Source organism: Cryptomeria japonica, chromosome 10, assembly GCF_030272615.1.
Source record: "Cryptomeria japonica chromosome 10, Sugi_1.0, whole genome shotgun sequence".
NCBI lineage: Eukaryota > Viridiplantae > Streptophyta > Pinopsida > Cupressales > Cupressaceae > Cryptomeria > Cryptomeria japonica.
This window is the reverse complement of record NC_081414.1, coordinates 268,662,442-268,685,121: the sequence shown is the minus strand read 5'-3', so window position 1 is coordinate 268,685,121 and position 22,680 is coordinate 268,662,442. Positions and strand designations below refer to the sequence as shown.

Genomic DNA, 22,680 nt, shown 5'->3' with positions numbered 1-22,680 from the left:
GAAAGACTGAAAATAAAAGCAATAGTGGAAGTTCAAGAAGAGGAAGATGACACGGCCGATTTTTTGGCTAGATTAGGAGAGGTTGCTGCAAAGAAGCCTGCCAAGAAGTTTTCCACAATCTAGAGAGATGAGACAGGCTGCCGAACAGTTTAGATTGTTGTACCAAAAGTAAACAAGTCAAAAGAAGATATAACCCATCAAGAGTATGAAATTACCACCTTTGACTTGGGACCAACTACCAAAGGTCAAGAGGTGGAAGACTTAGACAATTCAGTCGCTTCCATGAAAGCAAGAATAGATAAGGAGGTAAGAAAGAAAAGAGAATATAAGAAAGATATTGAGAGTTTAAAGGAATACATTCGACACCTGACCAAGCCACTTAACCAAGGCGATGCAACAATTCCTCTACCTTTGAATCCTTCACAAGGAGCAACTGAAAATCCTGAGGAAGAAAAGGTGACAGCCAGAGAAACCAAAGAATGGACAGAAAATATAAGTAAAGAGGCAGCCACATTCATGGAAGGATTAGCATTAACATTTGGACAAACTTAAACTTTACTCTCCAGGATTGCAAGCATGGCAGGAGCATGGGTTGGTCTTCAGGATGTTAAAGACATAATTATCCCGTGCCTTCGAGTATTGAAAGGAATTCCGAAGCAGGAATTAATTGATGGAAATGTGATTGCATATGACTTCAACGGGTGGCACTGGACACTGGTTGCATGAAGTGAAGTCTTGGAGAAAGTGAAGGTTGATAGTGTCAAAGCTGAGGAGTAGATAAAAGACATTCAAAATAAGATCCTCCTTGTAGCTACAAATATGCTTGAAAGAGAAACATTTTGAGAAAAGGATATGCAGCTGGAAAGTTTAAAGCTCAGGATATAGGAAATCTTCTTCGCCATCACTGGACCGGTCTTGAAGCAGAATTTGACTAAGGCATCAAGCCTCTTGTCCATCGGAGATGCTTTCCAAAGACAGGAATTGGAGTGGGTAATTGCTTTTGCTGCATGTGCAAATGATTTGAATGGATTGGAATTCAGGACCAATGTGCTGCCACATGTCACCATAGAGGAGGTCAACCTGATTGTGTCCAAGTTCATTGAATATTTTGCTGCTCAAAAGGATAAGGATGTGCCCTCCTAGAAGATAGATTCTCACGCCACTTGTCTAGCATGCATTTGTCTCTTGTGTTATTTTGGGAAACCCTAATTAGGGTTATGGCGTCTTAATCTCGACCGTTGATCTTAGATTGATCTCGGCCATTCATTCATTTTTCAGAGCTCTATATAAACTCTCATTCTCTCATTTCATTGTTGGTGTGGAGAGATTTATGAAATTGTTGCTTAGAGCTACTTGAATAATAAAAGTTCATTTGCAAGTGTTTGCTTTGAAATCTTATTGTTATTAAGTGGTTACATGGTTGCATATCTTTCTTCAACAATAGAATAGTTTTGCTTAAAGTAGATTTACTTTCAAAATTGTTAGATGAATGAAGGATTTGATAGTTTAGATTGGTGAAACTTTGCTCATACATTCTTTGGATGGATGATTTTCGTTCAATGTGTAAAGTTAGCCTGAGCTTATGATGTGGATGCTTTAACTTAACTTGGAGTAAATATTGTTCGATTGATGGTATTATTCACAAGTATAAAAATCTTAAGCACAACCTTAGAAGATTGCACATGCTTTGCATAGTTGTCCTAGTGTGGTGAAACAAAGAGTTGTTATTGGTTTCACCCAGTCTTTACCGTCTCTTGAGTTTTTAGGAATAGTTTGGAAGTAGCATGGAACTTCTGAACCCTTATTTTTTTAATCCTTTTTTGGAGGAAGTCCAAAATCTGAAAATCCAAATAAAAAGAGAGAGCATTCATTGCTATATTTGTCTAAGTCCTAGCTTGTGAATGATATTAGTCAAGAGTAAGTCCCCTTTGTATTTCAACATTCATAACCAGGGAAGCTATCCAACATAAAGTCGCCCGTTCGCACATATAGACCTTGGAGTCGCCTTGTTGTCTTTCTCGCAATCTTAGCACAAGTAGTGATTTTGTTTCAGAGAGGATAGAGTATCTTTGGATATTTTATTCTAATGTTCAGTATATGATAAAACGTACATCAACAGATCTCTATTTCAGATTGTGAACAATGTGTTGTTGGGAACAAAACTTCTTGCACTTGCCAATATTTGATTGTTGTCTCAGATTATGAGCCATATGTGCATTCAGACTGAAACTGTTGTTCCTGAAAACCATTAATTCATGCGCCTATGATTGGTGAACTGTTGGCTCCTATGAGCACTCTACTTGGATTCATATTCAAAACAAAATCTTCCTTTCACAGTCAGATCTGCTCTTCTTATTTAAATCAGATCTGCATTTCTGATTCCCTAATTATCCCCCTTCAAATGAGTCTGTTCTCCCTTTTATACCTTATATTTGGGGGAGTCGCAACTTATCATTTCATGCCTTTTGATCATTCATTAACTCTAATCAAATTTTAATTATATTTAATTATATTCTTTTATATTTTAATTTAATTTTTATTTTTATTCTTGTTTATTTTGATTTTATTATTATTAGTTATTATTAAATTTAAATGGGGACATTACAAAACCCCTATCCACAACCTTTTTCCTCACTTTCTATGTGTAGGGAATTGACTTAGGAGCTGTAATCAGAGATTCTGACAAAGTTGACGATGACAAATAGTTTCAGATTTCTACGGAGTGAAAATTGGAGGACCAGGGCAACCTACCTACCCGGTCCTGGAAATTATGCTTGAGCTTCTGACAGTGGATCTGGTGCATCTACTTGATCTAGAACATATCCTACTTGTCTGCATTAGAGTTAAAGGACTAGGGCGACCCACCTACCTGGTCTCAAAAAAATCAGCCCGAACTTTCAGGACAGGTTCTAATCTTCTTATCCTGCCCAGATCTCAATCTGTGGGTCTGTTTGATATCTGTAGCAGTCCATTGTTACTGTTTCATTTCAACCATCCATTGCTTCATCCTAAAACACACAATTCAAATCCAATTTCAACTAAAAGGGGGTGGCAAGCAATCAAGTAAGTCTAATCAGAATTTCAGCCATTTTCCTAATTGAATTGTGGCTAGATCTGTTGGATTTACCCCTCTTTTAATGTGTTGGTCGCTCAGTAAGATTAGTGGTTTTATTATCTTAATTAGCAAAACCCTAATTTTCCCCACCAATACAATATATATATCCTAGCTTAGGTCCAAGAACCACAAAAATGGGGAAAAACCCTTAAGAGTTAGGTTGGAGCTATCAACAAAAGATTAACATACTATCCATGTTCATAACAGGCACAACCATTACCCTCTATTGATTCCCTTCCTTAATAGGCCATAACCCAACTATCTTACCCATATACAATTCTAAAACTTAATAGAGTTTAGTCAACAAAAACTAGGGCAAAGACAAATTATGCAAGCCTCTCCTCAAAAGACTTAATACAATCACAGTTCCAGTTTGAACATACCACATTCCTTTCATCTTTTTTCTTCTCTTCCATCTTAACTTCATCCTCCTTGGACACACAACAACCAAAGAATAGAGGCACAACCTCCTCAAGAAGAAACCACCTTCAACTATATTGCTATCTCCTTGACTGCAACTTGAAGACAAATCTGAAACCATGCTGTTTGATTGCATGTAAATGCTCCATAATGCTGCTGTAGTAGATGATATCTTGCTTCAAACTATTTCTCATGTCGTCATGTAATAGGAACAAACTAGCCACAATAGAGAGAATAGATGCACAAGACAATGATTGCGCTGCATTAAATGTATTCTATCGATCTTGAGTGTAGCTTGGACACAGCAGAAGCTTCCCCAGGGCCTTGGGATGGCAAAATGCAAGGGACCCATCCACCTCCTTTTCATCTCCCAAATACTTATGACCCAAACCCTTAGAGCGGGTTCCTTAATTTCCTTGTCCAAATAAATCGTGAAGGTCACCTTTGCCTCTTCATTTGAAACCTTCCTCTTTCTTGACATGGGAGCCCTCTCCACTTGTTTTCCTTGCCATGCCCACTAGGCACCTAACTTGAATGTTCATCCACAACAGAAGCCATCTAGAAGTGACGAAATAGGAAACACATCCTATGATCGACAACAACAACATATAATTGATACCACCATTCCCACTTATAATGTTCAATCATAACAAGGACATATGTTCATAGAGCCATCACCCAATCATTAATTTGTATGTATCTGATTGGCTCAAGAGTCAAGACCAACACACTAGTGTACCCTCCCTTTATTGGGACAACACACAGACACACACACAGACACACACACACACACACATTCAATAACTAGTTGATTTATTTCTTTGTATACCCCTACACATTTATGGATGTGGTACTATGATCTATCATCCATTTTATATAGTTTGAATACGTTTGTGTGTGGACATGCTCATGTGCATTTGTAGGGTGTGTGTTTTTGTGATCCTGAGCCCATGGATGCATGCAGGAGAATCCACAAACTAAGAGATGGATGAAGTAGACATTCACAAAAATACCAATGGGCTAAGTTGTGAATTATGTTGAGCATGCAATGGGGATGAAGTAGACATACACAAAAATACCATTATACATTCAAGAGTGACAAGGTGTAATAAAGTTCTTCCATTCATCATGAACAGGATATCACATAGGAACACTATAAAGGACTTAAACATTCAAGGCTGTGTTATTCTTGTTGGACAAATCCTTTAGGATAGCACAGTGTTGAGAATGCATACATGTGTTGGAATTTTGTGTGTGGACTGAATTCTTGTTAGCTTATCTGCCTGTTGAATTGAGAGAATGAAAATAAAATATATTGCAATATGTTTCAAAAGATGAATGGTTGTAAGAATCTGTTCTTGTGCTATTAGCTTAAACTCTCTTGATTGATACTTAACCTGGAAGGTGAAGTGTGGTCTGGCTGTGTAGACATTGACTCCAGTGGCTCTAGGGGCTTGTCTTATGTTGAATGTGGAGCTTGATCCATTAATGCTTAAGTTGTCATCTTGATGACCTACATTATGTTTTTCAATTCAAACATCAATAAAATTGGCTTATTTTCTGCTATTAATTTTAAATGGGCTCTTCATTATATTGCATTTATGTGCCAAGAAAACTTCTTGTGGAATGATTTATTACTTAATTGTCAATAATCCATTTTTTCACATTCTTTAATTGCACTACCTTTGGATGGACAGCGGATTATGATCTTACGGGACAGTTAGTGTGGCCAGGAGCAGAGCTGCTGAATTATCATCTTGCTCAGAACTCAGATTTTCTTACTGGGTGCTCTGTAATTGAACTGGGTTCTGGTGTTGGTAAGCTGACAGTTTCTTTATAGATAAACATGCATTTGATTTAGAAATTTTTACTTAATCTGAAGTTAAGCTTACTCAAAAATTCATATTCTTTTCCACTAAATACACTCAATTAGGATTTTGAATTGCCTCTTGCACTTTATGTCTTGCTTCTAGTGCATCCCAATTAAATTAAAACTTCTCACATATATAGTAAATATTCTAAATTCTATTAAATGCAATGTTGAAGGTTTGTTTTATTTTATAACAATGCAAACTAAGGAAGAGCATAGCTAGAAAGCAGAAACTTAAAATACAAAATGCTTGATATCTAAATTTTGGTTGGAAACTTGGTGTTCCAATCATGTATAATGCTACAATTTCTAAGGAGTCTTTCAGCAAAATTCAACCCTCTAGTTGTAGTCATAGAAATTCTGTGGATGAGCTTATGGGTTCCTTGCAAACCCATGAGCAAAAGGTTGAATAGATTAGCAGAAGGTTGCTGGAGCAAGCATTTCAAAGCAAAGTGAATGTTGCTGATCTTAAGGCAAGGGAAAGGAGCAGCAGTCCTACTGTTGAGGCGTTCAATAAATTGAGGAAGAGACTGAGAGATCAAATAGAGGCCAGAGAATCTGAATCAGTTCATTGGCATTACCTAATAAAAAATTTGAGTTGTGCTCAACTAATGGGTGAATTCCAATAATTGACTTTTACTTAATTACCAAAAATTCTTATTTCAGTAGTAAAATGTGTAATGTGTTTATTTTTTTACCTAACGTACTATTCTTTAACACTATAGATGATGCAATATTTCCACCACTTGTTTGGGAGTTATTCTTGATTGTAGAAATATAGTTTAATTATAGAATGACTTTCTTGAAAAATTTTAAACGTAGTTGGAAATGGAAATGGTTGACCTTTGTAGATAAGATTCAATCACTCCTATCAAATCTTCTACCCAGTTCTATCTATCTTATGTCAATTTTGTGGGATCCTTTTAGAATTTGCAGCGACATACGTAAACTAGTTTTGTGAAATGAGGATGAAGATGCTAAAGATATTTTTCGACTAGTATGGAAGATAATTTTTTGTATCCAAAGCTTGGGGTGGTGTTAACCTCAATCATGTTTATTTGAAGAGAAAATTTGAGAAAAAATCGTTTATAAGGGAAATAAGAAAACTTTTGAGTAGGCTTTTGCATTTTATATATTACTTGCCTTAGTCCTTAGAAGATTACCTTAGTTTCTTACTAAAGGTATTGAAAATTGTGGAATTCCATTGGATCTTATGATGCTATTATTGTAGTCAAGCCTTAGATATGCTAGGATAATGTAGGAGGGGCCAAAGGAAACTATAAATTGTGGAATTTTAGATCTTCAAATGACTTTATTGACTCTTAGCTATTTTGGGATAATATAGGAAGGGACAAAGCCAATTTCTAGGAAGATGCTTTTTGTAGTCTTGGAAGACTTAATAGATTTTAAAGAGCTCCTTGAGCAATTATGATGTCCTAAGGGCAAAGATAATAGGAATAAAGAAAGTGAGAGCCATCGAAGATTTGGGAAGCCTTTAGATTAGTGTGGCAATGTGTTAAGCCAAGATAGAATTGAATGACTCTAGGATGTCATCAAATGTGTTGGAAGTAGTTTTGGAGAGTATTCTCTTAGGGAAGCTATAAAATAGAAATACTTAGAAAGAACAAAGCTATCTAAAATATCCTTTTAGGTAGACAATAACTTAAGGGTACAATGTTTATTGGAAAATTGGACTACACATCATCTATCAAATGGAATAGAATTGCAAAATGTTATAATATTTCACCATACCAACTAACACAAACTGAAACACCATTGCTTACATATGCAACAAATATAAGTGTTGTGCAAGTTCATTACCACCAATATTGTTTGCCATAAATGCTTGAACATTACCTTTGTGTGAGATTGCTCCTCCAACCATTGGGGTTTCATCCTTCAACATGAGATCTACAATGTTTTCATCCCTCAAGCTCCATAGATCCCTGGGTTTTCATCCTTAGATTTGGATGCTTGAACACAAGTGCTCAATGATTTTTGGTTAGGGTTTGTGTTGAGTTTTTCCAAGATGCCTTTTGATCTTGTCTCTATCGACTTAAGACTCTTAGGAAGAGTGTCAAAAACTGCACAATGATCTCCGTCCTAGGCTTGGCATGTGGGAATGGCTTCTTGTAGATGTTGAGAGTTGTTTTCATTCATGTCAAGTCGAAAATGGTGTTCCCTTGTGTGAAAACGAGCTTAAAGGTGTGAATAAGAGTCCCTTGTGACTTGTGATTATCCTTAGTAAGTATGGCAAGGAGTTCCTTTGGTTTGAAAGCCCTAATTATTGCATTAATGACAATTGTTGGTTTCCTTGTAGTGTACCTTGTTAGATGTCCATGCAGTCCAACTACAAATGGACTGGGATGAATGTCGATGCTAGGTGGAATCCCATGGGGAACCACATCTTCACCCTACACATTAATGACACTTTTGACGTGGAGGGTGGTAGGTGGAAAGGGACAATGGAAAATGGTGGGAATGTTGAAGTTTGAAGGTCGGTGTTGGCTCATGGTTTGTGCCTTTCGTTGGAAGCTAGAGTTTGAAGGGAGGTGAGCTATGTTGGAGGGAAGGAGTCTAATTGTTGGATTAGGGTATGAGGAGGATTGGGGTTTGGCAGTGAGGGATGATTGCATGCAAAACTCCGAAATTCCAATAAGGCAAGGAGCAAAAGAGGGGAATGATTGGAAGGCATCATAATGGGGGAGTCCGACATTCCAAAAAAGATATGGAGAGAAGCAGATTTGAGAAGAGAGGCATGCTAGGGAGGGTAACTCTGCAACTCCCATTGCTTACATAGACTTAGGGTCTTTCTTGTGCCTTCACACTTAGGAAACTTGAGTGATTTTGGTAGACACTTGGGAGATAGAGGGGAAGAACTTCACATAAAATGGGATCAGGTGAATTGCTAGAATTTGGAAATGGGTATTTTGATCCATTACATGAGTTATAGAGGATGGGGACATGATAGGTAAGTGAGGATATTAATCTCCCCACTAACAAATTTAAGTGGCAAGGTCCCAAGTTTGGTAATGGTGAGTGTATGCATGCTCAAACTGGAGAGTGATGAATGGATACATGGATAAGCTATATCCAATCCATTTTATCAATCATAGTAGTAGGTGGGAAGGATAGAAGGAATTTGTTGATAAAAGGGTATTTTTCATATTTGATGTCTAACTATTATGCATTATGTCCAATAGCTCACTTTGAAATGATCTTATGCCTAGAAGGGACTCATGCAAGGCTTGCTAAGATTTTAAGCTTTCTTCTACTTGTACCTAGAAGGGACATGATAGGTAAGTGAGGATATTAATCTACCCACTAACAAATTTAAGTGGCAAGGTCCCAAGTTTGGTAATGGTGAGTGTATGCATGCTCAAACTGGAGAGTGATGAATTGATACATGGATAAGCTATATCCAATCCATTTTATCAATCATAGTAGTAGGTGGGAAGGATAGAAGGAATTTGTTGATAAAAGGGTATTTTTCATATTTGATGTCTAACTGTTATGCATTATGTCCAATAGCTCACTTTGAAATGATCTTATGCCTAGAAGGGACTCATGCAAGGCTTGCTAAGATTTTTAAGCTTTCTTGTAGTTGTTTATCCTTTTTGCTTTTGAGGGCTTGATTTTTGTCTTTTCATTTTCTTTATTACATATTTCTGCAATGTAAATATGTTCTCCAACATGTTCCTAAAGTACATTGAACAATGCACAGTGCAATTCTAATTAATACAATTAAAGTTTTGTTAACATTATTTTGTTTAAATGTTTGCATGAATTTAGACCAATTGAAATTTTAAGAGTTACTGGATGCTCATTATTGTTGTTCTTTACCATTTTGCAGGAGTGACAGGACTTCTTTGTAGCAAATTTTGCCGCCAAGTTGTCATGACGGACCATAATGACATTGTTCTTAAGGCAAGGTCTGCTAGGAGCACCCTACTTCATTGTAAACCTCACCTTTTTATTTCATGAAGTACAGTTTGTTGAAAGTTTCTAAGTTCTCTGTCATCATAGATTTTAGAAGCATTGTTTTGCAATTTGATTTGTATGCTTGGCATTGATTCTGTTATATCAAAATCCATTTTATCGAAGTAATGGATGTATTTTTTTCATTCTAACCTTTGTTATTCATATTATTTTTTTATTTACAATTAATATCAGTGTTTCTTTGCGTTTCTGGGAGGTGGCACGAGTTTCAAGGATGGAATTTATTTTTCTTAGGAGCCGTGAATGAAGGCTGTCTATTAAAATAATATATAAAAATTTAATACTTGAATAATTAAAATAAAAATAATTAAATTTGACTTACACAAACTAAAGAAGCTGAAATTTAAAGAATATCAATGTTTAAATATATCTACGGAAGATATAAAAATGAGCCTATATGGTGTGATTCTGATGTGGATTCAATTATGATGTCATTGAATTTAACCTCGTTTGGTGTAAGTTTTTGTATTCTTGTAGACACATTGAACAAAAAACTAGTTTGGAATGGTTCAACTTCAACATATTTCTTCTAGAAAGCATAGGATAAGGATATCTTCTTACGCTCGGGCTCCCATGCTTTAGTAGTTTTACAGTTTGTTCCTCCATCTAGAACAAGGCTCTTAGATGCCATTCAAAAAAACCTTTGACCACTAGGTCCCCAAATTTCATTATTGGCTATGTTTTATAGTTTGTTCCTTGCTACTACTTAGCAATGCCCTCTTGTCTGAATTCTTTCTTTTGTATAGCAAAATGGATGCCAAAGTGTTGATGTTTATCAGTTTTTTTGTGAATGCATTTTGTTTCAACAAGAGTTTGTCAAGAGAATCAGTCTTCCCAGTGCCTATGTGAATGGGTGAGATTCATATGTGAATGGGTGAGATTCATATTGGGGAGTGCTATTAATTTAGCTTCACTGAATCTGAAAGGCTACCTATGTTTTGTTTGGCTGTTTACCAGTTGCAGGTTGTAATGTCCCCAAATTGGGATTAACCTATTTAGGCCCAAAATTAACAATTCCAACAATATAATTATTCTTTATCTTTAACAATAACATACTAAAGTAAATTCATTTAATCATTAATAATTTAAGAAATAATGAACAAATACTTGGATCGGTAAACAAGTATATTATGGCTAGCTAACTATCCTATAACCAATCATAGTTTAGTGCAGTAGGAAAACTCTAAAGGGTGTCAGTGAATTGCTTAGCCAACTAAGCCCTGTTGTGACGTTTTCACACATCGCCGCATTGCAAATGGGGATCCCTACTTTTTAGGCCCTCTCGGTCTTTTGGTTTTGGTTTTTGGGTCTTTTTGCGGCAGTCTCGTCAGTCTCCTTAGCTTGCAAGTGTTTGGGGGTCAATTTGATCAATTTTGCAGCTCGTTTGAGCAGATTTGGCTAAGTCTAGAGCTCGTTTTGTTCATTTTAGGGTTGCATCTTTCAGACTTGGATTTGAGGCCTTTCCTTTAGGGTTTTGGAAAAACTGAATGTTGCATTGGAATCAAGGCCCTTTAAGGAACCTACCCGTGAAATTTGAGTGAATTTTGAGCAACTTTCTATTTTTAGAAAGTTGCTATTTTTTAGGGATCTCACTACCTCCCAGATTGGTCTAATTTCACCAAAAATCAAACTTGCTATTTTTAGTAATTTCTATTTTTAGAAAGTGTCCCAGTGTCCCGTTTTGCTCTAACACTAACATTTTGAAAAAGTTTCTATTTTTGGAAAGTCTATTTGTGACAGGTCCTTATAGGCTGACACTGAAGACCAGATATGCATGATCATTTCTAAAATCCGGAAAAGTCAAAGAGCAAGCAAAGTGATCGAAATTTGGTTGTGTGGGAATCAGTTCAGGAATGGAAAGCTTGAAAACCATCTAAGCTTGGAAATTCACATCAATTTCCAAAATGGCATTCTAGTCTGGAAGTGATCAAAACTGGCTAAGTCTAGAAGGGGCAACATGAAATTCCATCACAGGGCGAAATTGGCGCCCATATCCTCTATGTGGAATTAGTGCCCATGTTGAGTGGTTGGGCGCTAAAATACTTGTGCCTTGGAAAATGTTAAAAATGTGAAAATCCATCACTCAAGCAATTCAGTGCCCAAGACAGGGTGTAGGGCGCCAAATTCATGTGATCATGGAAAATCTTCAAAACACAAAAATCCGCCATAAGGTGATTTTGGCACCCAAGTTAGTCAGATGGGCGCCAAAACTGGATGATCATGGAAAATCCAAATGTTGAAGAATTCCTTGGCCTAGTCAAATCAGCGCCCAAGGAAGTCTGGCACTAAAATCAACGAGTCATGGAATGATGAAAATCATGAAAGTTCCACCATGAAGTGGAATCAACGCCCAGGTGTGGAAGTTTGGCACTAAAGTGATAGGGTCAAGGAAAACTTTCAAATTGACAAATTCCCTCTCTAGATGGAAATGGCGCCCAAGACACCCACTAGGGCACCAAAACTTGATGGTCATGGAAAACTTCAAAATCACAAAATTCCTTACTAGTGCAGAATCATCGCCCAAGTCCAAAGGTAGGTGCCAAAATCAAGGTATCAAGGAAGAGCATGGAAAGGATGAATTTTCTCATCAAGGTTAAAATTCCATACCCAAGTAAAATGTTGAAAATTTCCGAAGGCATGAAAGAATTGAAATATTGAACAAATTCCTTCACACAGTGAAATCCACGCCCATATCAAGGATTGAAAGTTTTTCCAAGGCAAAGAGCAAATTGAAGGTCAGGAATGGATAGAAAAGCAAAATTTCCCCTCGGAAATTTAAAAAAAAATCCATTTTGTTTAGACACCAAATCTCATCCAAATTTCAAATTTTTTAGAGATTTGGATTTGTAGGAGAATTCTCTCCCTCCGGACCTGAAACCCTAATTTGTGGAAAATCCCTAAAAAATAGGAGATGGTGAAAATTGATGGAAAATCTTCTTCAAGACAAGGAAAGTTCAAAAGCTTCAAGAAAATTCTTCTTGAATTAACTTTTCTCTCTCTTGGGAGTTTTCTCTCTCCAGGGTGTCTCGCCAAGTGGCAACTAAGTCAATGCATGCTAAGTAAATGGAGCATCTTTTTGCATGCAACCATCGCTTGAAGGCACAATGGCACATTCATTACTGGAATATTTGACCATGGTGGTGGCTAATTCATTGCATGGCTGCGGTTGTACTTAATGCAGTGGTGGAGCATCTTTTGCATGTAACTGCCGTATTTCGGAGATGATGGAGCGTTTATTACATGTTGGGCGAATCTGAGAGGAAATGGTGCATTTAATGCACAAATGGATGCCCTTTTGGGCATGTGAAATTAATTGTATATGGGCATAATGGGCATTTATTGTTGATTCCCACCTTGTTGCATCATGTATGGGGAATCTTTTGGGTCAAATCCTAGTTAGGGTTTTGCATGTAGCCAAGGCTTGAAGCCTATATAAAGGGGTGACCCCCTCATTTGTAAAGGAGGGAGCTTTGTATGAAATTGTTGCGATAAGTTTTTGAGATAAAACAGTGAAACATTGTTCTCTGATGGTGTCCACTGAAGTTATTTTTTCAAAACTTGCATGGTTTCACCTTCCTCACTTAGGAGTAGAAGTAGCATAGTGCTTTGATTTCAATGGAGAATGTAATGGTGTTTGATGAATTTCCATGGTTCATACTTTTTGCATCTTGCTGATTGTAAGTTGCAGTGTAAAGTTAGCCTGAGCCACTAAACTTGTGTTAAGTTTGGTTGTGGACAATCGTTTGGATTGTGCCGTTTTGGGTATTCAAATGCACTCTCTCGATTTGAGAATCTTTCAAAATCCTTAGAAGATTGCTCCGGTTCTTGCGGAGTTGTAGTTAAACTTGGCGAAGTAGAGCTTGTTTTACTTGGAATTTGTCCATCAGAGCATTATCTGTTGATATCGCTGCCCTTAGGAGTAGATTTAGAACCTATTTAACCCTTTCCCCTTTAATTTCAGTTAATTCCAGTTCAGTTCATTTGAAGCAGAAGCATCGTAGAATTGCCATATCCGATGATGAAGTTCCAGGCCACAACAAAGAAGTTAAAGAACGATCCAAACGTAAGACCCCTTGGATTACCGGTAAATCACATCAACCAATTGAGTCACATCTGTTGCATAAAGGAAGCTTGGAGTTAGCTGTTTGATCTTTTTTGGAATCTTAGCATACGGTTTAACTTTGATCAAGAGAGAGTGAAGTGACCGTTGGAAACTTTATTCTGTGTTAGACGCTGTCCTAAAGAACACGTCAACAAGCCTGAGAGCTTGTAGCATCCAACTATGACAACTCGCCCCTCAGCCCACAAGTGGCAGGAACATCCAACTATGACCAGTTCCAATTACTCTCCTATAGGAGATCTGATTTTCTTGAGGCAAATTTCATGCTAATATTCACTGGAAAAGAGTGGCAGTCTAATCCAAACAAATAAGGTACTGAAAATAATTTTTGTGGGGTTGAAAGCTAGAGACCAACATTTAATAAATAGCCCAGGTTTACTTAGAAAAAAAAGAACCTCCCTGATAGACTGTTGCTTTGCTGTTGGGAAGAAAAGAGTGTCATGAAGTAGCATTATGACATCATCAAAATATCTCAACCAAACCTATAGGGCTCTAGATGGATTAGATCTAAGATTTGAGTGTATTTGAAATTGAAAAGGCCCCATGCATAAATCTGTAGATGAGAACTTTGTCCTTAAATTTCCAGCACCTTGTCTCATTTTACCATATGATAGAAATTTTGGGTGTGGTCTACATTTTCAAGTAGCACTCATTTTTCCTTTTTGTTGGGAAAGTAGATCAAACTGTAATTTTGAATGCATGCTGTTGCAGGAAAATTTTCAGATCAGACCTCCTTTTGGAGTACTAAACCATGCTGTAGTTAGGACAGGGTGGGTAAGAAAATATTGCTGATGAGGCCATATGGTGAGGGAAGCTACAAATCAGAATAAGTATCCACAGATTTGTATATTGAAACAATGAAGCCAAGTAACAGACTTTCACTTTGCAATTCCACAATAGAAATGTTTCTCCTCTTCATTGCAATGTAATCTCTTTCATTCATGCTACAATGTATTTACTATTGAGACAACAAAAGTTAAATTATGAGAGAAAAATGATAACCCACTAAAAATGGGCACCATTACCTTTTTACTAGAATTACCAAATTATTGTTCAAACCATTCATGCACCATTTGTATAATGATAACCACCATGTGGAATGATCATCTAAGGATTGTAGCCTTCCATTACACACTAAATTTTTCACCTAAGGATAGCTATAAAAGTCCATAAAGGGACTCGAAAGATTAGAGAAAATGAGAATATGTAGCATGACATAAAAGATTTCTGAAGAAGCCATTCTTATGGGCAACCAATGGCTAATTAATATTGTTAATGGAAGTACTGACAGATCTGATATAAGTGAATCAGTTTCAGGCTAGGTTGCCGGTTTGGGTTCAGGTTCAAGTTTGGGTTTGAAGAACCAGTTCACTGGTACGGCAAAATTTTGAAATGGGGTTTGGGTTCGTTAGTACAAAAACATGTAAATTATATATATATATATATATATGTTAGGATTCCCAAAGATACTGAGAGGGGGGGGTGAATCAGTATCTAACCGGTTAACAAATTTTCTGACCTTATTAAATAAATTGCATTCCAAAACAATGTACCGGTAAGCAAGAATCAATGGAGTAAATATGAACAATAAACACAACATAGAAAACACACCATAACACAAGATTTTTGGCGAGGAAACCTGGTGTGGGAAAAACCTTGGTGGGATTTGTGACCCACAATATTCACTCACTAGCCAATGAATGGATATTACTTACAATAGGGGCCTGCACATGCAGGAAGGCCAACTGCCTAAAGCTCACTGCTTAATTACAAAAGGAAGTCTCACTGACTTACAAAATGGATTATGCAAATCCAATATAATGTACTACTTTAGTTCAGCATCTGCTATGCCAGGTTCAGTACCGGTTTAAGCTCATACAACAACCATAAACCTTACTCCAAAATCTGCCTTAATATTCGCACATTACTTCTGTAATAATCTTCCCATGTCCGCATCTAAAATGATCTACAAGATCTCATACTTATATATGATTCTTATTACAATACGCCTTGTTGGCTTACAAAAAGATATTACAGTTAAATACAAAATACAATAATCAAAATCCTATCGGCTGGGGTGCCAGTAATCATCTTTGTCGCTGCCGGTGAACTATTTGCCGGTGTAGAGTCTGTCGGTGCCATAGGATTGCAAGGTTGCCATCAATGACAATACCTTCAATCATTTACAATTCTTATTGGAGTGTGCAATGCCAACAATCTCCCCCTTTGGCATTGATGGCAACACCCTTGAGAAAAATTCAAAATTGTATCCAAAAATTGAAGTCCAAAAATCTTACCAAAACTGTGTGCTCCCTCTGAGCAGATGATCTCTAAGTCATTGGATTTTTCTCTTCTCTACTACTCCCCCTTTGACATCAATGACAATACCTTCAATTATCTACAATTCTCATTGGAGTGTGCAATGCCAACAATATATATATATATGCAGCCTATAAGCATGAATTAAGATTAGAATATCACATAATATCATATAAACAACAAAAACACCATAAACTTGTAATCTTAGCATCATGATCATACCATCATAGCATCATATACTTAAAGTTCAACATCAAAATATTAAAATGATAATATCAAGTTCAAGTATCATTGATTCAAAATTCAATTTGCAACAATTGGAACTTTATACTAAGTTTAAATCATCTAATGGATTCTTCTTCTTCTTCAATGGCATTAGTTGATTCACAAATACTGCAAAGGCCAATGGGATCAGCTGCACCAATAACATTCTTGCTGTCCAAGTCCTCCAATGCAGCGACTGCAATCTAAGAAGTGGAAGCATCCAAGTCTGTATGCTCTGCATTCATATCCCACATCTTTGACTCCCCTTCTTTGTATTCATTTTTCTTGTGTGAAACGAGACGGAAGTTGGAATGCACATATATTAAGTTCTCCACTCTTTTTGATTGCAACCTATTGCGCTTTACTAAGTGGATGAAAGAATATGTGCTCCAATTTCTTTCTGATGCAGATAAACTAGCAACCTATGAAGACAAGACAAAGTAAACAATTAAAACTAAAGTAGTAAAGTTATAAAACTACTAGCAACCTTTGAAGACAAAGTAAATTAAAATTATAAATAAAACTTACTTGTGATTTAAATTTGATTGCAAGGGGCTGCAGCAATTGGAATCATTGGCCATGGAGGTACCACCAACTATGAGATTCCTTCTTAAATCAATGGCGAAGAACGTCAATACTTAGACTTCTTGCCTTAACAAACTCTATGAACTCATCTGAAATCAAATCCTATGAACTCATTTGAAATCAAATCTCGCATATCATCTTCAGGAAAGAGTCTAAGGAATGTTGCCTTGTACCCATCAGACACTTCTAAATCTCTATATGGTGGAAGCCTTCCCGGTTTATCAAAATATTGTTTGCTATAATATTTTGGTGTCAATGCAGAGGCAAGAAGATGTAGAGGAGTGGTCATCTTGTTCATCATTCTACAACAATTGCAGGTCTCCTTAGGGTTTTGTTCTTTGTCATTTATGATTTTCTTCATCTTCTGAAGCATTGAGTCGATGCCATCACACACCTCTCCAATGCAAGGCCTATCCATGTCAATGTGGCGAAGCAAGCCCATAATGGGCTTGGTGAACAGAATGAGATACTCCACATTTTCCCACCATGAGTCATCCGATATCCTTAGCCTAATTTTTTCTTCCCTCTCAATGCTGCTTTGCTTCCATATAGACTAATTATTGCTGATCACCATATTGCAAAGTGTCGCTTTCACTTCCACAAGTCGTCTTAAGACAATTAAGTTAGATGCAAAATGAGTCTCAATAACTTGTAATAGAAATTAATGCAAAAAAATGCAATTAAATAGAGACAAACATGTAACAATAATACACATTACACAATCAAATTATTAAAATCAGAAAATGTAAAATACTAATTTTAATTTTTTTTAATTAAATTTCTACTTCAAGTTCATTTACCTTCAATAGCTCCAAATTTGAGAATAATCTGAGAATTCCTTGAGACATGTGGTGGTTTGTGATGAGCATTTGGATGTCCTCAGCCTGTACATACACCTCTTTGATCCACCCAATTTTATTCCCAATCTTTTGTAGCATAAGATTGAGTGAGTGGACCGCAGAATGTCTAGAAGATATACTGATATCGCTCTTCAACTAACAAACCAACAGGTCTACAATTCTTTGTGTTGTTCGTTATGACTTGAACAACGTTTCTGGGTCCCATTGTCTGAATGGTAGAGCTGAGAATATCAACAATAAATTGCCCATCTTTTACTTTCCCCTTGCAATCCATGGATTTAAAAAACATTACCCCTTTAGGGGACACCACTATGACATCGATCAAGGGACGGTTTCTTGAATCTTTCCACCCATCTGAAACAATGGATACCCATGTCTCAATCCATGAATCCCTTATGGGCTTCAATGCATCCTCAACCCCCTTGACCTCACTTTCCAACAAGGTGTTGCGTGTCTTCTCATAATCGGGGCCCTTATACCCTTTTGGAGCTTCATTGACACTTTTCAACATCTTCTTCCAGTATGGAGAGCGAACAACATTGAAAGGCAACCCATTTGCATATATGCATCTTGCTATATCTTGGTCGGCAATGTCCCGACTCTCATTTTGAAATGAAGTTTCCAAAGGTCCCTTTCTTTTGTGTGGAAGGGGTGCTTGAGTTTCAGTGTCAGGCTTAGCTATGGTAATATAAAAGGGGCGGTCTTCTATCACAATATTCGAATATGGGGATTGCATTCCCTTTGATTTTTTTTAATGGGCATATGTTGTCTACGTGCTTCTCTCTCTTATGCTTTTTCATGCTCCATGATATATTTTAATACTGTCATTCGGTATAGGAGCATTTTTTTTCCAGGGCATTTCTCGACTCCTCTTCTAGGTGTTCCACACAAATGGCCTGCCACCCAAAAATATGAACTGTTCCTTTCTTTATCACAACCCAGACATTTCCAACAGAATCCCCCACCTCCTGGAAGGGATCTTATAATATCAACATACTTCGACAAAGGAGAATCAAAATTTGGTTGCTGTTCATTATTGCTTATGGAGGAAGAGGTAGATGCCATTGTAGTTCCTATGGCAAGAAATTTTATACATATTCAAAATAAAAACAAGAGAATGGAAAAAAAAATAGGTAGATCCTTTGGACAATTATGAATTAAAGAGATGAAAAATTTAAAAGACAAACAAAAGCAAAATAAAATGTAAAAAAACGTACCTCATTCACCCAATAGAAGCTTGCAAAGGAGTAGGAATGAAGCACAAACACTTGATCAAGCTTCACAAATCAATCTTCCAACTCCCTCTTGCTTAGCCACCTATTTGCTCTAGCTCAAGAGAAAACAATCTATTTGCACGCCTAAAGAGACATAAAACCCAACTTAAGTCATTTTAAAACCACTTTTTAGGGTTGTGAATGTCAATTTTTTATTAAATATGCAAAAAAATTGTTTGCCGACACTTTTCTAGCCAAGTTTGCGCGTGGTCTGTCGGATTTCACTTGGGTCCGACTCAGTTTCAAACCTGGTTCGTCTGGTTTGAACTAGCCACCATGGCCACAAACCCTATCCGGACCCACAGGCGGACTAGACCTGGACCCAGTTCAAACTAGACCGGTACTAGGGGGCCAGAGGGCCAAACCAGACATCCCAGGCACTTTCAAGCATACAGCCATTGTGGATGTCAAATTTTTATTAAATTTGAAAAAAATTGTGTTTGCTAGCACATTTCCAACCGGGTTCATGCTTGGTCTGTTGGAATTCGCCCAAGTCCGGCTCGAGTTCTAACTTGTTTTGTCTGGTTTGAACCGGCCGCTGTGGGCATGGACCTTGTCTTGACCCACAAGTGGATTGGCCTTAGACTTGGACCCAATTTGGACCGGACCAGTACTAGGGGGCCAAAGGGCCGAACCAAACATCCTAGGTTGTTAATAAAGTTGTATCTGACTATGTACTAATAACTTCATGTGTGAATAAAGATATACTTTTACCACTCTATTTAGTATGCATTGTTAATTCAAGTATTAGTTTTATCTGATAAAAGAGCAAACATTTGGCATGTTGCCTTAAAAGTTGTATTTGATTTAAGATATTCATGCCCTTAGACTGCAACAAACGTTGGAAGAGACCACAATGTGTTCAGGATTAAGAGATTAGATGGTCCTTAAGAATTGCAGCACAAAGAGAATAGAGGAGACATTTAATAGAAAAAACCCCTAGCTGTACAAATAAGTCCATCTCAAGAAAGAAGTAGAAGTAAAAAAAGCATGAGTTGGGAAAATAAAAACCAAAATATTTTCACTACAAGGAAATATACAAAGGCAAAGTGGGAGGAGATAGCCATACGCCTACCACTACCAAATGAAGTGTGGGTTGATTTGTCAAACCAAGTCAAAAATCCATGACAACTCCCTTTGGATAAGGTAAGTTGAGAGATAGAGTTTGAGGATTCCTTCATAGATGGGGAAAGCGAAATATGAGAACAACCTTTAAGGCATTGAAGAATCTTTAATTGAAGAAATTGAGCTAATTACTCTAGGGCTAAGAGTATATAAATTAGAACTTGAAGGCAATATGAATGTGTGAACATTGAAGCTGCCAAATGTGTTGAGGGATTTTGTGTGTCTTAGAATTTAAGAGAAGCGTTAGAATGTTCAAGTCAAAAATCTTTGGTGAGTAGTTTCCAGATACTAGTGTTGTATCAGAAGCAAAAGATGGTGACTCCACCATCAAGCCCTAGCATTGTGTAGTATTACTCATTGATTTTTTATTGTTTGTTTATTTATTATTTTTTCGGATATTTAATCAAATTCCGAACTGACAATTGTTGGTTTCTTACAAATTTAACAGAGTAACATTATATAAAACTCATAATAGATATAAAAATTAAAATCACAAATGAGGTTCAGAGTCCAGACTATAATAACTCTAAGTTTTCTGCAATTCTTTCCTTAAGTTGATAAAGCTTTTATACATAAAAAATCAAAATCGAGAATTTAGAATGATCCTCTAAGGTTAAGATAAGCTCCTTTGAGGTTGGACTACTGGATAAGATGGACAAGGCTGAAGTTGCCAATAAAATTGTGAAGGTTTGCTGCTGTTATAAATATTGGCTTAAGTTCCCAAATTTGGTGTGACCCACATTAGATGGCTACAAAGTATTGAACTTTCTATAATTTCCCCCTATAGGTGACAACTCCACTGAAGACACCCTCATGCCACTTTATACATCAAATCGCGATAAGTATTGGAGGGGTAAACCCTGGAAAGAATGCACACCACCTCCTTAAATATTGGAATCCTTGTTATAATGCCTTCATGCCATGACCCGTCGTAATTTGGAGGCTAAAATTTACGTCACGTCCCTATATTTGCACCCATATAGATTCGTAATAAACACCTCAAAGCTGTTACAACCTCTGTTAACTTCAGACTGGAGGAGTCACGGATATTGCTGGGTGTTTGTTTAGGTTTGTATTTATTTCTTAACCCTTTCCATAGTCCTCAATGCTATCCATGACTGTTACAAACCCTTGACTGCTTTGTTTTTACCCCGAAGCGTCCACCCAAAGTCATGTCTAGACATATACTTCAAAAACGAATTCACAAATCACATGATAATCTTCTCCTGGTCTGTTTGAAAGCAATAAATGCTCAAAAGTTTGAATAGTGCGACTTCCACACCATTTCTTCCACATTCATGGTCACCTTTCTCTTCAATAAACCCACACGAACTCACCAGTAATTGATATTTTGGCATGCATTATCACTCTTTTACAACTGATAACAACATTTGGTCATTTTCGTCCATTCTTTCCTAATTCAACTTGGTTAAGATTTGAGTTGGTGGCTGTAATATAGCAATACAAGAAACTTGTCCAAACTCCCCAAAATATATTCTACATATATATAAATATTTCTAGAACTATATTCATGAATCTCACAATGGATCCTTCTAAAATCAATATCTGGGTAATCCTCCAATTTCCAAAATTTTGCAAAAACTTATTGAATCATAATTTTAAATTCTGGAACTACAAAAATCATGTCAAAACATATAAAAGATATCTGTTTTCAGTACAAACTGGTTAAGTCCATTATTGAGCACAAATGCAATTTTGTATGAAATTGCTCTAGTAGGTCCAAGGGATTTTGTCCCCAAATTCCAAATCTTTAGCTTATTGTTGATCCCTGGATGTAACCTTTTTGTTGAAGGGAAAGGGTTTTGGTCCTCAGCCTTTAGGGTTTTCATCCATCAAGAAACCATTGGGGTTTTCGTCCTACTGATAGGAGTTTGGTCACATGCACCAATCCCAAAAAGAGAAATAATAAATCTTCAGAATGAATTCCCTCCCTCCCCTCAGTTCCTTTTATAACTTTCTTTGAGAGGATATTTTAATTTTCCTTTTAATCTTCATTTTGCCACCAAAAACATGACCTTTAAACTGTTTTTTTTGCCCCTGATGCCTAGCAACACAACTTAAATCACTTTTAAATAATTAAAATTAGTTAGTCTTTTAATTTATTATATTTCGACAACTCAATTTTAATTATTTAATTATTTTCCAAGGTCTTTTTAAAAAGGGACATTTCAATCCTCCCTGCTCAAATACTGCTTGTCCTCAAGTAATACTATAGAAAATTTCCTTGCTGTAGTCTCTGTATTGACTAGGATCTCAAGTCAATCTTTGAAATTGTTGCTTCTCTTTGCTTGAAGTCTGTATGTCAATACTAGGATCCCAAATGAACCTAAAGAATGCTCCACCACATCTTTGCTGCACCACTCTGATACAATTGAACCTTTCCTTGTCTGCAATCTCTGAATAGATTAGGTTCCCGAGTCAATCTTTGGAATTGTTGCTTCTCTTGCTTGAAGTCTGTATGTCAATACCAGGATCTTGAATGAACCTGAAGAATGCTTTACCACATCTTCGCTCCACCACTCTAATACAACTAAACCTTGCAAATCTGTCATTCTCTATTACATTGTGAAGCAATCCTCCAATCATATAAATTCGTGGATCCCAGATTTTTGTATCATCATATAAATTGAAGGCAAAAGGATGAGCATATCTTATCAAGTTATTCATCGCAAAATCAATATGGTAAACATCTGAATTGATTCCCTTGG

General features: G+C 36.8%; 1 protein-coding gene across 1 annotated transcript in view; it reads left to right on the top strand.

Moving 5' to 3' along the window:
• LOC131039153 (uncharacterized) overlaps positions 1-22,680 on the top strand; it is a 56,570-nt gene that overhangs the window by 14,670 nt on the left and 19,220 nt on the right. The window contains exons 3-4 of the mRNA XM_057971821.2: positions 5,233-5,352; positions 9,259-9,332. Coding sequence (XP_057827804.2) covers positions 5,233-5,352; positions 9,259-9,332 — 194 coding nt within the window. The remainder of the gene's footprint in view (positions 1-5,232; positions 5,353-9,258; positions 9,333-22,680) is intronic.